This window comes from Diachasmimorpha longicaudata, chromosome 20, assembly GCF_034640455.1.
Source record: "Diachasmimorpha longicaudata isolate KC_UGA_2023 chromosome 20, iyDiaLong2, whole genome shotgun sequence".
In the NCBI taxonomy this organism is placed as follows: domain Eukaryota; kingdom Metazoa; phylum Arthropoda; class Insecta; order Hymenoptera; family Braconidae; genus Diachasmimorpha; species Diachasmimorpha longicaudata.
This window is the reverse complement of record NC_087244.1, coordinates 1,431,251-1,445,685: the sequence shown is the minus strand read 5'-3', so window position 1 is coordinate 1,445,685 and position 14,435 is coordinate 1,431,251. Positions and strand designations below refer to the sequence as shown.

Sequence of the window (14,435 nt, the reverse complement as noted above, 5' to 3'; positions counted from 1 at the left end):
CCCCCGCCGACTCAACTCGTTTAATTAATTAATCATCAATTAATGAATACTCAATTGAATTAATTAAATCATTAACTTCTCGCGGATACTCAAGACTGAAGAAGCAAATCAAACTCGTCCACCGAGAATCAGAAAACAAAAACAAGGAACCATCAGCCAAAAGCATAAATTCATCATTAATTAGTTAATTAACACGCCCCCTGTCTCCTGTACTTAACCACCATAACCATAAAATCATAATCAGTTACTCAGACGTTCGAACAATGACGTTCTTTGTTCGATAGAACAAAGAAATCGTCGATAAAACGATAAAAATTAGTGACTCACTCAGACAAATTAAGGTTTAGTATTTTCCTTTGTCTATCGTATTAATTTCTGTTTTACAAAATTAACTGTGATGTTATAATTACTCTAACAAAGCCACGAACATTAATCTATAAATAATAATTGAACAAAGAGGCAGAAAAGGGCTTTTTTCACCCCAAAATTACTGTTTTTTTGCTGGTCGTCTTCATAAAACCCTAGAGTACACGATAAATCGTCGCCAGCGACCGTCCACAGAAGTCGATATCTCGATATCAAAATAGTCTCGATTAATTTTAACGATTTATTGGTGATAATCAAACGATTTTTAACTAAAATAATTTGAAACTAACCTCATTATCATGTGATGGAGATGTAACTGACGATTTTGTCGATGGCTCGATAGGTCGAGGAATTAATCGATTAATTCGATACCTCGACGACATCGTCGAGTCAGTAGTTACTGATAACTTTTGTCCAATTGAGTTGATGAACATTCACAGTTTTTTTAACCAACAAATATCACCACTGAATGACGATTAATCATAAGTCAAACATTCGCTTAGAATTTTCTATTTATAATTAAGATTTAGTCGCTTAGAAGACGGATTAATGTATTATTTCAGACATATTATCACTTAATCTCATGGTACTGCAAGTGTTGGTGTAATATCAGTGTTCTAATGCTTTCACGTGGCCCCCAGGGTGTGTTAGACATCAGAGTTTCAGTGAAAAGTGTGAAAATATTCGTTTCCAAATGTCGTCAAGAGGATTTAACCCTCGAAAAACGTTCATTCCTGAAGAAAATCGACTGCTCAGACCTTAATTTAAGACTTTTTGTAAGTGATACTGTTCCTTCCTGACACATTAAGCCTCTCAGAAATGGGGAAAGTCGTGTACCCCATCATTTCGAAGAAATTTTTGTAAAACTTTCCCCCAAAGTCACCATTTCTGAGACAATAAACTCATCACATCACAACGATTTCGACACTTTTTATTCGACGAGACGTTAAATTAAATTGTTCCAACGACGAGTGCTTCTCCAGACGATAAAAATCACGAGACAAATGTCGTAATCACACGAATGAGCTAATTAACTAATTAAGAAACACTCGACAGGCAGATTTTGTGGCAAAAATTCACTGAATACGACGCCATCTTTACTGGAAACAATTTATTACTGAGATAATGATAATAACCAGTGATTTAATGAACTGATAAACTATTGGGTACATCTCTCACCTTCCTCGAGAGTAAAACATCATCAACTCATTAGACATTCCCTCGAGTTTATTCCAATTAATGTAAAGACAGGGGTGAAGTCCTTTGTCGTGTTGAGACGAACAATTTGGTCATACGATTGACTCTTCACCGCCATTTTGTAATCATTCACATCATCCCCATCAAGATTTGCGTCGATAATCGTTGGCCATTGTCCCTCACCCTCGAATAACTTCACCCCCAGTCACCCCCCCACGTGTTAAAACTCTTCCGAATAATTTTATTAAAAAATTTGTCGTGTCCTAATTAATGAAATTTGTCTGACCTGAAAACAGTTGAACAAAGAAACGATAAAATGCTCAAAGCCAGTGGCCGTTTCCCATTTTTCGATGTATACCATTATTTACTAATATATTAATATTCAAATTAGTGAAATAAGTTTCTAAAGTAAACAAAAAAAACACATGAGAAAAACGAATAAACATTTATAAGTTATTTAATCCGATAATTGTGAATCTGATGTTTATTATTGAACCTTTTGTTGAGGGATGAGGACATGTTGGGATCACTTCTGTATACGATCACTGCCTCGACATCGAGAGTTATCCCCAGGAATTGATAAATTGATCGATTGATTAATTATAAACAACAGGGAGTTATTAATTAAATGGATTTAACGTTCCCTCAGCTGTGAAAATCCAGAGATTGAGTGACTCGACCATTTAAAAAAAATGACATAAATATTATTTATGGAATATTATTTCGAGGTTATTAACAATGACGTATCGTCATTAGTGTAGTTTTTAATTTTGATAATGTTTAAACAATTTATTTCGAAGCCTCGACGACTATTTTCGTGAATCAATGAATCAGTTGATGGATTAATGACTTTAGTTTAACAGAAAGTTATTTTAATTCTTCCAGTGATAATTATGCTAATGAATTTTTTATTAATTTCGAGTTTAATAGAATGGTTTATCTAATCCCTAACGAAACAATCGAAAAATATCCTATCGTAATCATTAAATTTTCAAAAAAACATTAGCCACTAATTGACACTCGATGATGAAAAGTAATAAAATAGCAAACAGTTAAAAATTTGAATTTGTGAATATCAATTATCCAAATAAAATCATAAATTCAAATTAAATTTCACTAAAAAAAAAATGTTGACATTTTTTTTTTTGTTGTGCCAAATACACAATTAATCTTCAATTAAACCACCGATTTGCTGTTTGCGGTTGTGAGTAAATATAATTTTCTCATTCTCCCCCTAAAATTAATGAAAAATAGATTAGAAATTTTCAACTACTCAAAAAGAAATTTAAAAAACCGAAATATTCAACTGCTTTACGACCTATAAATGATTAATTTTTTAGTGGCATCAATTTGAAGAATAATTATAAGTAATGCCTAGGATAAGGCCCAAGAATTAAAACAGAATAAAACACGGAAAAAGTAAAAAAAAAAAAATTAATAAAATTAATTAGTCTAGATGAACGATCGTAGTTAACGTATTGATATCGATGGTTTTACTCGGACGAATATATCAGATAAGTTTGACTGTAAGTAAAGACGATAAGAAACAAATTGCTGGATTAAATAAATCATAGAGAGGATGATAAACACAAGTGTTTGTGTCTCTGATGTGCACTTTGATTCTTCGTTAAATAAATAATTGCTATAATTTTTTACAGTTCCTATAATTTAGTCAAAATCAGGAAACAGAAGAAAATTGACAGAATAAATTAATTTCAACATCTGATTATCTCATTCAACGCATAATGATAATGTAATTTTTTATCAAATGTAAATGTAAAGGGAGAGCTGGGTGTCTGTTGGAGACACGAATTAATTAATAAAAAAACGCATATATATTCAATAAAGATAATTGTTCATAGTAAATAATTTTAACATCTTTGTCTTATTTTTATTTTCATTTTCATTGCCAGACTTGTCAACTCTAGTTCTAAATGAACACAACCACTAATTTTATGGTTAATAATTCACTCTGAACTCAGTTTATCAATTGCAATAACGAGTTGGTATTCCAGAAGACGTTTTAAAGTGCCTCCGAACCAGTCGTGGTGACATTGAGAATGGGCCTGACTCTTGTCGTAACCTAAAAATTCGTCAAAGTGTCGAAGATGGTGGGGTTAATGCGACATGAGGGAGTAGGTGAGCAATGGTGGCCTTGAACTTGGTGATGGGGTTGGTCTTGCACCCCCGTGATAGCTCAAACTGACCCAACCCCCCACTCTCCACGCTACGTTACACCAACAAAGGGGCCTCACACGTGGCTTTCAGAAGGTGATAGAAAATACTTGAGTTTCTCTCGGAGAAATGTCAACTGTCTCTGGAAGACGTTTATCACACTAACCATTTAATCCCGACATCGACTTCCACTTGAACCTCAATAATAAAAAACATGACAAAGACCTTTTGTTTTGGATACCCAGAGCTCCATTGAAAGACTCGCGATTTATGGCTCGTTTCCAATTTCCACGTGTCGACTAAAATTCTAAAATTCTCCATTTCATTGTCTCTAACCTGTAGGAATATTTCTACTGCCTCACCAAAGCTCATATTTAATTACATTAAAACAAATGAAAGATAAAATAATTAAACCTACATACTACGATCTAGTGACAAACATGGCAGCCATAGGGACTCTACATAGTTACTAGCAGTATCTAGTCTCGCGGATTAAAATGGCTTCTTCATCTAGTGTATTTCTAAAATTTCTAGGGAAACTTTTAGGGAAAACTTCTAGGGGAAATTTTAATGAACATTAACAACAACAAAGACAACACTAATAATAATAATAATAATACATATGATGGGAAATATTGTGATTCAATCTAGTAAAAATATGGAGATCATAGGGACCCTATATCATTTCTAGGGAGAATATACGACAACAATTAGTCGATGGTGCCCTTCGTCGTCAGGGAATGAACTCAGGACTCAGACTACAATCACTTAATCCTCTAGGACTAAAGTACTGACTTAGATCCGAAGACTCAGGTAATCCCCAGTCAATCCTAGTAATATCCCCAGAAGTGCGAGGCGCCATTGTCGATTCTGGTAACTACAGCAGCAGTTGGAACATTAACTTGTTAATTAAAAAATTATATCTCCCTTCCTAGTGAACATTAAGGGATGAAACTGGGGTGGATTAAAGAGGATTTAATTCTCCGTCGAATGGCGTTGGTTTCGTTCGTTAATGTTAATTAGGAAGAGAGATACAATTTTTTAATTAACAGGGGAACGTTCGTGGGATTCTGGCAGTCGCCAGAGGAAATGGTGGCGTGTCTGACCCTTGGGGTGGGTACTAGCGTTGGGGTAGGGTCACCTGGCCCTCTGAATGTGACCCTCCACTTTAGTTTGTCCTTTTGGGGCACCTGTGGATCAACTGTTGGAGCGATGGGTGAGAGGTTATGGTTAATGCCGCCAAAATTTTAGTCAGAATTGTTTGTGACTCCTCGAGTGACGGTTTCACCCCACCATTTTATGACAAAAACCAGAAATTTGTTATTGTTTTTGGTTAAAAGTACTGAAATATCGATTGAAAAACGAGTGCTGTGAGTTGACGATAGATTTTCAATCGTGAAAAGTGAATAATTAACGTTGAAGACTTTATTTTCTAATTTTTTTTGGTGAATTTTGGGGAGAAAAGCAGCAAAAATGGTGAGAGCTCACTTTTATAATTATTTAAACAATTATTTATGCGGTTATTTGTACAAATATTTATACAATTGTTTATACAGTTATTTATGTAATTGTTTATAGAGTTATTTAGACAATTATTTATACGATTATTCGATTATTTATTAGTGAATGTCTTTGTTGCTTGGGACAAAGGATATTTCATTTAGAACAAAGAAATGAATTAAAATCATTCGTTTGGAGGTTTAATTGTTAAATTTAGGAACAATCAGGAGATATTGGTTTGACCTGGGGTAGACAGACAACAGTCAGATGTTAATGAGCTTTGAAAGTGTTGATTTAGTTGAGGAGAAACGGAATTTATGTTTATTATCGGGAGATTATTTATCATTTCATGATAAATTCACGAAATTGAGGTATTGAGAGTGTCCTTGACATTCCTGGACAGTATTTAGGGTGTGTCCAGGTCGGGAGTTTGTAGTTTGATGTCTGAAGGGTCTCGAGATGTTTAGAATAGTTTTGATAAATAGAAATAGAGGAGAAACAGAGGAATTAATTAACGAGGGGCTGTTAAATGGGTTCACTCGTGAAGGGATAAAGTGGATCAGAAGGTGAATGTATTTAGTCACCAGGTGCTGGGGTAGTATCAGGTGATGTTATATTGAATTGTTGATGGGTTTGGATTCTTCCAGGGAATCAAGCCCGGATACCGAGATTGTAACGAGCCTGGGGGTAGACTGGCCCCCCGAGCCTTGATTTACTGCTCCTCAATCAGGCGAGGAGGTGATTTAACCACCAGGTTAAGCCAATGCTTGATAATATAGAATCATGTGACAGCTGCAGGTGTTTTGATACAAGTAGCTTAACCACCGGATCTCCAAGACTGATATCCAAGTGTCTGGATGCCAGAGTCGGGCCAGTCGAGGCGAAGGACTGGTATCCAAGGCTCGATATCACTAGGTCTGGATGAAGGTGTATCCAAGACTGCTGGACCAAGCTTTTAATAAGCTAAATAAAATAAAGAGACTCGAAGGGAGAATTAATAAGATCATGACAAACGTCACGGACATCAATGTCACGGGCTATTGAACAAGTGGTTTATAACGCGAATAAATTTATAATAACCATAAGGTTATTGAGCTAGTCCAGTGGTCCAAATGCATCTTCAACGTCCAGGTATTTAGCCATTATCCAGGAAGCAAAAAGGCGAAGGAGTTATCATCCTCGAGGCAACGGAACCGACCAAGTTATCTCTGTTAATTAGTCCACAATCATCAGATCCAAAATCATTAATAACATTAAATTCTCACATGATTCTATATTGTCAAGCATTGGCTTAACCTGGTGGTTAAATCACCTCCTCGCCTGGTTGAGGAGCAGTAAATCAAGGCTCGGGGGGCCAGTCTACCCCCAGGCTCGTTACAATCTCGCTACCCAGGGGCTTGATTCCCTGGAAGAATCCAAACCCATCAACAATTCAATATAACAACCCCACCAAACCTGACTGAACCCAGGACACCCAGACTCTGGTAACCCTAGACCTACCATCAGACTGCTCCATCCATCACAAGTATTGAAAAGATATAAAAATCGATATATTTATGATCAAAAAATTCTAAATCCTTTTTTATACTAACATTTTTAAACTTTTTTTTTGTTAATGGTCGACTCGATTTCCTGCTTTTTAATTTAGTACTAAAGTTGGCTTTTAAGTTGGCAACTTTGTCTGTCAAGTGTAAATGTCAATTCAACTGTCGTCTGTCAATGTCAGTCTGTTATCCGTCCCGCGTATTATAACCTCAACGCGAGCGCGATGGTATTTCTGTTTTTTCTGATTGTAGTTCTCAACCAATGTAACTAAGTAATTCAATCAATAATCAATTGACGTATGTAAACAAAATAATTCGAGCACTCCAGTCATGTCTAGTGTTGTATGGAAGTTTTTCAAAAAAATAGACAGACAAAACGTATCACGTAATGGGTGTGGAAAAACATATAAAACCAGTGGCAATACGACGAATTAATCTACACATCTAAAAAATAACCATCACCCTGCGTTTTTACAACTTAAAAATAAAAACCCCGATACATCGATACATCAATATCTCTAAATAAAAATATCAATATCGATATCGATATATTCAAAAACCACCTCTACAATATATATCTCTACTTTATTCCACTTCCAACATCACACCATCCAGAGTGACTCCAGCTCTCCCCCTCGCGCCCGCCAGGACGCCCCCACCTCCCCCGCCCCCGACGTCGACGAGCCCTTCGAAAATGAGGCAGACCTCCTCGGGGACGATGCCCTCTCCCAAGACGACATTCCCAACGAAGAAGCCGACGGCGAGGAGCTCTTCGGCGACAACATGGAAGCCGACTATCGCCCAATGCCCGCCCTGGACCGTTACGACCAGGCCGTCATGGACGACGACGACTACTCTGACCTCTCCCAGGGTGATCGCGTCGCCGCCGAGGCCGCCATGCGCAAGCGCGATCGAGCCGCTGGGATCTTCCGCGACGATCGCGATCTCCTTTACGAAGACTCCGACGAGGACGACACACAAGTGACGAAACGTCGACGAGCGGAGAAGGCGGCAGCCGGCGACGTCGGTGACGCCGAAATGGTCGAGTCCATCGAGAACCTGGAGGACACGAAAGGTTAGGCTTGTCGAAAAAAATATCGATGCATCGATGTATCGATATAATTTTTTCAACGTATCGATATTTATTGTTTCGATATATTGAGGTATCGATATAATTTTTTCAACGTATCGCTCATCGGAAAAATATCGATATATCGATACATATAAAATCGCTAAATCGATATATCGATACATCGATAAGTGATACGATACATGTATCGATATATCGATAAAAATTATATCGATGTATCGATAAAAATTATATCGATGTATCGATATATCGATATAATTTTTGCAACGTATCGATATTATTGAGCGATATTTATTGTTTCGATATATCGATACATCGATATAATTTTTGTATCGATATAATTTTTATCGATATATCGATATAATTTTTATCGATATATCGATATAATTTTTTTAACGTATCGATATTTTTGAGCGATATTTATTGTTTCGACATATCGATACATCGATATAATTTTTGTATCGATATAATTTTTATCGATATATCGATATAATTTTTTTAACGTATCGATATTTTTGAGCGATATTTATTGTTTCGATATTTCGAGGCATCAATATAATTTTTATAATCCTAATTTATATGGTTCGATATAATTTTTATCGATATAAAAATCGATCGATATTTATCGATCGGTTTTTTTTTTTATCGTAGCGATATTTTTGAGCGATATTTATTTTTTCGATATATCGAGGTATCGATATATTTATTGTTTCCATATATCGATGTATCGATATATCGATTTAATTTTTAACGATACATCGACATATCGATAAAAGATATAAGTTTCCAACGTATCGCTTGTCAAAAAAATATCGATGTATCGATATAAGTTTCCAACGTATCGCTTTTCAAAAAAATATCGATATATCGATAAAAATTATATCGATATATCTATGTATCGATATATCGATTTAATTTTTATCGATACATCGACATATCGATAAAAGATATGTTTCCAACGTATCGCTTGTCAAAAAAATATCGATATATCGATGTATCGATATATCGATTTAATTTTTATCGATATATCGATGTATCGATAAAAGATATGTTTCCAACGTATCGCTTGTCAAAAAAATATCGATATATCGATGTATCGATATATCGATTTAATTTTTATCGATATATCGATGTATCGATAAAAGATATGTTTCCAACGTATCGCTTGTCAAAAAAATATCGATATATCGATGTATCGATATATCGATTTAATTTTTATCGATATATCGATGTATCGATAAAAGATATGTTTCCAACGTATCGCTTGTCAAAAAAATATCGATATATCTATGTATCGATATATCGATTTAATTTTGATCGATATATCGACGTATCGATATATCGACGTATCGATATATCTATGTATCGATATATCGATTTAATTTTTATCGATATATCGATGTATCGATAAAAGATATGTTTCCAACGTATCGCTTGTCAAAAAAATATCGATACATCGATATAATTTCCTCAACATACCGATATTATCGACCGATATTCATTCCTTCCACACATCGAAACATCAATATTTTTTTTACCCCCGATACGTTGAAAAAATCATATCGACATTATCCATACATCAACATCTCAAAATAAAAATATCAATATCCATATCATTACATTCAAAACCCACCTCCACAACACATATCTCAACTTTATCCCCCTTCCATCCCCACCAAAGGTCACAGCGTCAAGGAGTGGGTCCTCATGCTGGGCCCCAGAACCGAAATAACAAATCGTTTCAAAAACTTCCTTCGCACCTACACCGACGCAAAGGGCCAGTGCATGTACAAGGAACGCATACGTCACATGTGCGAGAGCAATCAGTCGTCCTTCGTCGTCGAGTTTCCAGTCCTCGCCAGCAAGGAACACGTCCTCGCGTATTTTCTTCCTGAAGCGCCATTTCAGATTCTCGAGATATTCGACGCAGTCGCCAAGGAACTCGTCCTTACGATTTTTCCGAGTTATGAACGTGTCACGTCGGAGATTCACGTCAGGATATCAGAGCTACCACTCATCGAGGAGCTCAGGACATTCAGAAAACTTCATCTTAATCAACTCGTGAGGACACTGGGTGTTGTCACTGCTACCACTGGTGTCCTTCCTCAGCTGTCAGTTGTCAAGTACGATTGTACCAAGTGTGGGTATGTCCTGGGTCCCTTCGTACAGAATCAGAATAGTGAAGTTAAACCTGGATCGTGTCCTGAATGTCAGAGTCTTGGACCTTTTGTTGTTAACATGGAACAAACGATTTATCGTAATTATCAGAAAATCACTGTTCAGGAGTCACCTGGGAGGATACCAGCTGGTAGGATACCACGTAGTAAGGATTGTATACTCCTAGCTGATCTATGCGATCGATGTAAACCTGGGGATGAGATTGATCTCACTGCGATTTACACAAATTCCTACGATGGATCACTCAATACTGAACAGGGATTCCCCGTTTTTTCAACTCTACTACTCGCTAATCACGTGTTCGTGAAGGACTCGAAGGAAATCGTGGATTCCCTCACCGAAGAGGACATCTCCAGCATCATCAAGCTGTCGAAGGATCACAGGATAGCTGACAGGATCGTCGCCAGTATTGCACCATCAATTTATGGTCATGATTTTATCAAGAGGGCCCTTGCCCTCGCCATCTTTGGGGGTGAGTCGAAGAATCCTGGGGGTAAGCACAAAATTCGGGGGGACATTAATGTCCTTTTGTGTGGTGATCCTGGTACAGCCAAGTCACAGTTTCTCAAGTACACGGAGAAGATTGCACCAAGGTCGGTGTTTACGACGGGTCAGGGGGCGTCGGCTGTTGGATTGACAGCGTATGTCAGACGATCACCGGCGACTAGGGAGTGGACACTTGAAGCTGGGGCACTTGTACTTGCTGATCATGGGGTGTGTTTGATTGATGAATTTGATAAGATGAATGATCAGGATAGAACGTCTATTCATGAGGCGATGGAGCAGCAGAGTATTTCTATATCGAAGGCGGGAATTGTTGCGTCGTTGCACGCCAGGTGCTCTGTCATCGCGGCTTCTAATCCCATTGGGGGAAGGTAGGTAGGGGTGGGGGATGATTTGAGTGTTGATTAGGATGGCCCATAAGTGAAGGAAATCGAATTTCATCCTGCCTATTCGTGGTACATATAGCTAAAAATATCAGGATCATATGTGAATTTTTTCGGATTTTTAAAAATATTTTTAGAGGTTGCGCCAACTGGTTTAATTTCTTATGGACTTTTACACGTGACGGACAGACCAAATGCAATAATAATTTTTTTAAAATACAATTACTCGAGCTTTCGTTATGAACTCTCGTACACTTTCCGGCAGAAAGGTTAAGAGTAAGATAAGATTTTTCTACCAACAAAAAAACGATTTGTTATTAAAATAAAAATCGTAATTTCTGTTCAATTTAGGGATTTTCGGTGGTGCCTACGACGCTTCGGGAGTTTTCGATATTCTTCTCGATTCGGTTAGATGATCATTGAACTATCTGACTATCATTTGGAGGAAAGAAATTTTTTTTTTTTTGCAAATGCAATGTGGTGAAAAACAGGAAAGAAAATTGTCAAATTTTCGTGTTGAGACAGGTGTCCGACTCATCCGGTGATTTTATGACGGTCGTATACAGTGAAATGGAACCCAGGCAAAAAAATTTTGCCTGCCGGACTGACCTTTCCTAAAAAGGAACTGAACCCTTAGTACGTTAAGCTGGTTATGGCATATAATTTCATTTCGAATATGAAGATCTCTCAATTATTTATGTTTTTATTACAAAATAGACATTGTTAATTTAATCAACTTACAGAAATTTCAACAAAATTTGAATCGTAAAAATAGGTTAATTCTAAATTGATTTTTGATGTTTCGTAAATGTCGGAAGAAAGCCCCTTAGGTACCTGGATGACACTCGAAGCACCACCCGCGGTCATTCCTACTACCTGACACGGGACCGTCATTGAGGGTATTCAACTTCTACCTAATTTTTATAACCCTTAACTGCCAGTAGGTCAGACATTTTACTTGAACTTAAAACGCTTTGCGCAACCACTACAATTTGTTTAAATTTTTTTTGGATAATTTTCTTGGGTAGTCTATTAATGGAAGAATCATTTTCCGGGATGGGCTCTCAAACATTAGGGGATCCGAAAAAATGGGCCATCCTAGTGTTGATTTGGGGGTTGAAGATGTTGGGGAGAGATAGGGGGAAGAGGGAATGTGAGAGGGAGGGATGGAGGGGGGAGGGGGTGGTTTTAAGGGGAGTTTGGGGGGATGATGTTAGGGGTGAGTTTTTTTTTTTTTTAGGGTGAGATTTGATTTTGGGGGGTGGGGTGAGAGGGGAGTTTGGGGAGGTGATGTTAGGGGTGAGTTTTTTTTTGTTTTTTTTTTTTAGGGCGAGATTTGATTTTTGGGGGGGGGGGGTGAGAGTGGAGTTTGGGGAGGTGATGTTAGGGGTGAGTTTTTTTTGTTTTTCATTTTTTTTTATGGTGAGATTTGATTTTTGGGGGGGGTGAAGTTAGGGGTGAGTTTTTTAAATATTTTTTTTCATGTTGAGGGTGAGGTTTAATTTAAGGGGTGAAGATTTTTTTTTTTTTTTTAAGGGTGAGATTTGACTTTGGAGGGGTTGAAGTTTGGTGAGTTGATGTTGGGGGTGAGTTTTCTTTTTTTCTGAGGGTGAGATTCCATTCTGTGGGTGGGAGGGGGTGAAATTCGGGGAGTTGATGTTAGGGGGTGAGTTTTTTTCTTTTTTTTTTGAGAGCGAAATTTAATTTTTTTGGGGTGGGGGTGAAGTTAGGGGTGAGTTTTTAATATTTTTTTTCTTCTTGAGGGTGAGATTTAATTTGAGGGGTGAAGGTTTTTTTTTTTAAAGGGTGAGATTTAACTTTGGGGGGGGGGGTGAAGTTTGGGGAGTTGATGTTAGGGGTGAGTTTTTTTCTTTTTTTTTGAGGGCGAAATTTCACTTAAAATCACTTATCAGATTAACACACAATTGATTAATCTTCAATTAATCCTTAATTAAGACGTAATTAGACCTCATTAATTAAGGATTAATTAATACTTATTCTGAATAATCTCTGATTGATTTTCAGATCTAATTAATGACTAATCAATTCTTAATTAATCCCTAATTAGATCACATTAATTAAGCATTAATTGGTACTTGATTAATTCTTAATTAGATCACACTTGCATTATTAACTTTTTGAAGAATTAGTGTGATGTAATCAAGGATTAATCATTATCTATGTCAGTGTGATCTAATTAAAGATTAATTAAGGATTAATTAATGATTAATTGAAATTTGATTTTTTTGGGGTGGGGGTGGAAATGAAAATAACCCCTATCCCACCCCAAAATCCAACTAAACCCCCTCCACCCCCATAACCTCTTTTCTCTCTCCACCCTCCCCCCTAATTATCACATCTAATTACACAGATACGACGCCAGCATGACCTTCTCCGAGAACGTGGACCTCTCCGAGCCCATTGTCTCCAGATTCGACATCCTCTGCATCGTCAAGGACGAGGTAGACCCCATGCAGGACCGCCATCTAGCAAAATTCGTGGTAAACTCTCACATAAAACATCACCCCACCAACGAGGAGAGGACACTACCTGAGGAGCTCCACGACAACACACCAAGTGACACCCTGTCCATTCCCCAGGACCTCCTGAAGAAGTACATCGTCTATGCGAAGCAGAATATTCACCCCAAACTGGCCAACGTCGACCAGGACAAGGTCGCCAAACTCTATTCCCAGCTGAGGCAGGAGAGTCTGGCAACAGGAAGTCTTCCCATCACTGTCAGACACATCGAGAGCATCATCAGGATGTCAGAGGCGAGTGCTAAGATGCACCTGAGGGATTACGTTCGTGAGGATGACGTCAACTTGGCGATTAGGATGGCCTTGGAGAGCTTCGTGGACACCCAGAAGTACTCGGTGATGAAGAGCATGAGGCAGACGTTCCAGAAATACTTGACGTACAAGAAAGATCACAGTGAGCTGTTGTATTACATCCTGAGGCAGATTACGTTGGACACTTTGGCGTTTCAAAAGGCTGTGAGGGGGACCCGGGTGATGACTATCGAGGTTCCTGAGAAGGATCTGGTCGACAAGGCGAAGAGAATTGATATTCATAATTTGCAGCCGTTTTATGAGAGTCCAGTTTTCAAGAATAATAATTTTGTTTATGACAGCAAGAGACGTGTTATTGTTCAGACACTTCCAGATGCTGAGGAATGATTTGATGAAAGGATTGTGAATATTTTTAATGTCTTTAATAAAGTTTTTTTCTACATCAAGTGGTAAAATTGATTTTCGCAAATAGCCAGATGTGGATGTGGTTTGAGACTGTCGAGAGGGATGGCAGGTACGGTTGACAGTACGTTGACAGTGGGGATGGGATGACTTTAATGGCGGTGGGGTTATGGGGGCTCAGTGATTAGGTATTAGAATGCTGAATGGAGGGGCTGTGGCAGGCGGTAGAGGTCGTTCCTCGGAATTTATAATAGATGACACTGAGGTGAGTTTTGGTGGTGGTGAGGTGGAGCAGTAGATGGCA

At 37.8% G+C, this 14,435-nt stretch overlaps 1 protein-coding gene and 1 long non-coding RNA gene across 2 annotated transcripts; one reads left to right on the top strand and one right to left on the bottom strand.

Moving 5' to 3' along the window:
* Positions 1-3,054: 3,054 nt before the first annotated feature.
* Positions 3,055-4,244, bottom strand: LOC135171550 (uncharacterized). Its single transcript, XR_010300566.1, has 2 exons — positions 4,157-4,244; positions 3,055-4,074 (listed from the first exon to the last, which is right to left on the bottom strand). It is a non-coding gene; the product is annotated as an uncharacterized LOC135171550 (long non-coding RNA).
* Positions 4,245-4,842: 598 nt separating this feature from the next.
* LOC135171450 (DNA replication licensing factor Mcm2) lies at positions 4,843-14,175 on the top strand. The gene is made up of 4 exons (XM_064137989.1): positions 4,843-5,214; positions 7,398-7,857; positions 9,554-10,925; positions 13,309-14,175. The coding sequence occupies exons 1-4, from the start codon at positions 5,212-5,214 to the stop codon at positions 14,114-14,116; spliced, it is 2,643 nt and encodes an 880-aa protein (XP_063994059.1). The 5' UTR covers positions 4,843-5,211; the 3' UTR covers positions 14,117-14,175.
* The last annotated feature ends 260 nt before the right edge of the window (positions 14,176-14,435 follow it).

Coding starts and splice junctions, on each gene's coding strand:
- LOC135171450 (XM_064137989.1), top strand. Junction 7,858..9,553: donor GAACCTGGAGGACACGAAAG/GTTAGGCTTGTC, acceptor TCCCCACCAAAG/GTCACAGCGTCAAGGAGTGG. Junction 10,926..13,308: donor TCTAATCCCATTGGGGGAAG/GTAGGTAGGGGT, acceptor CTAATTACACAG/ATACGACGCCAGCATGACCT.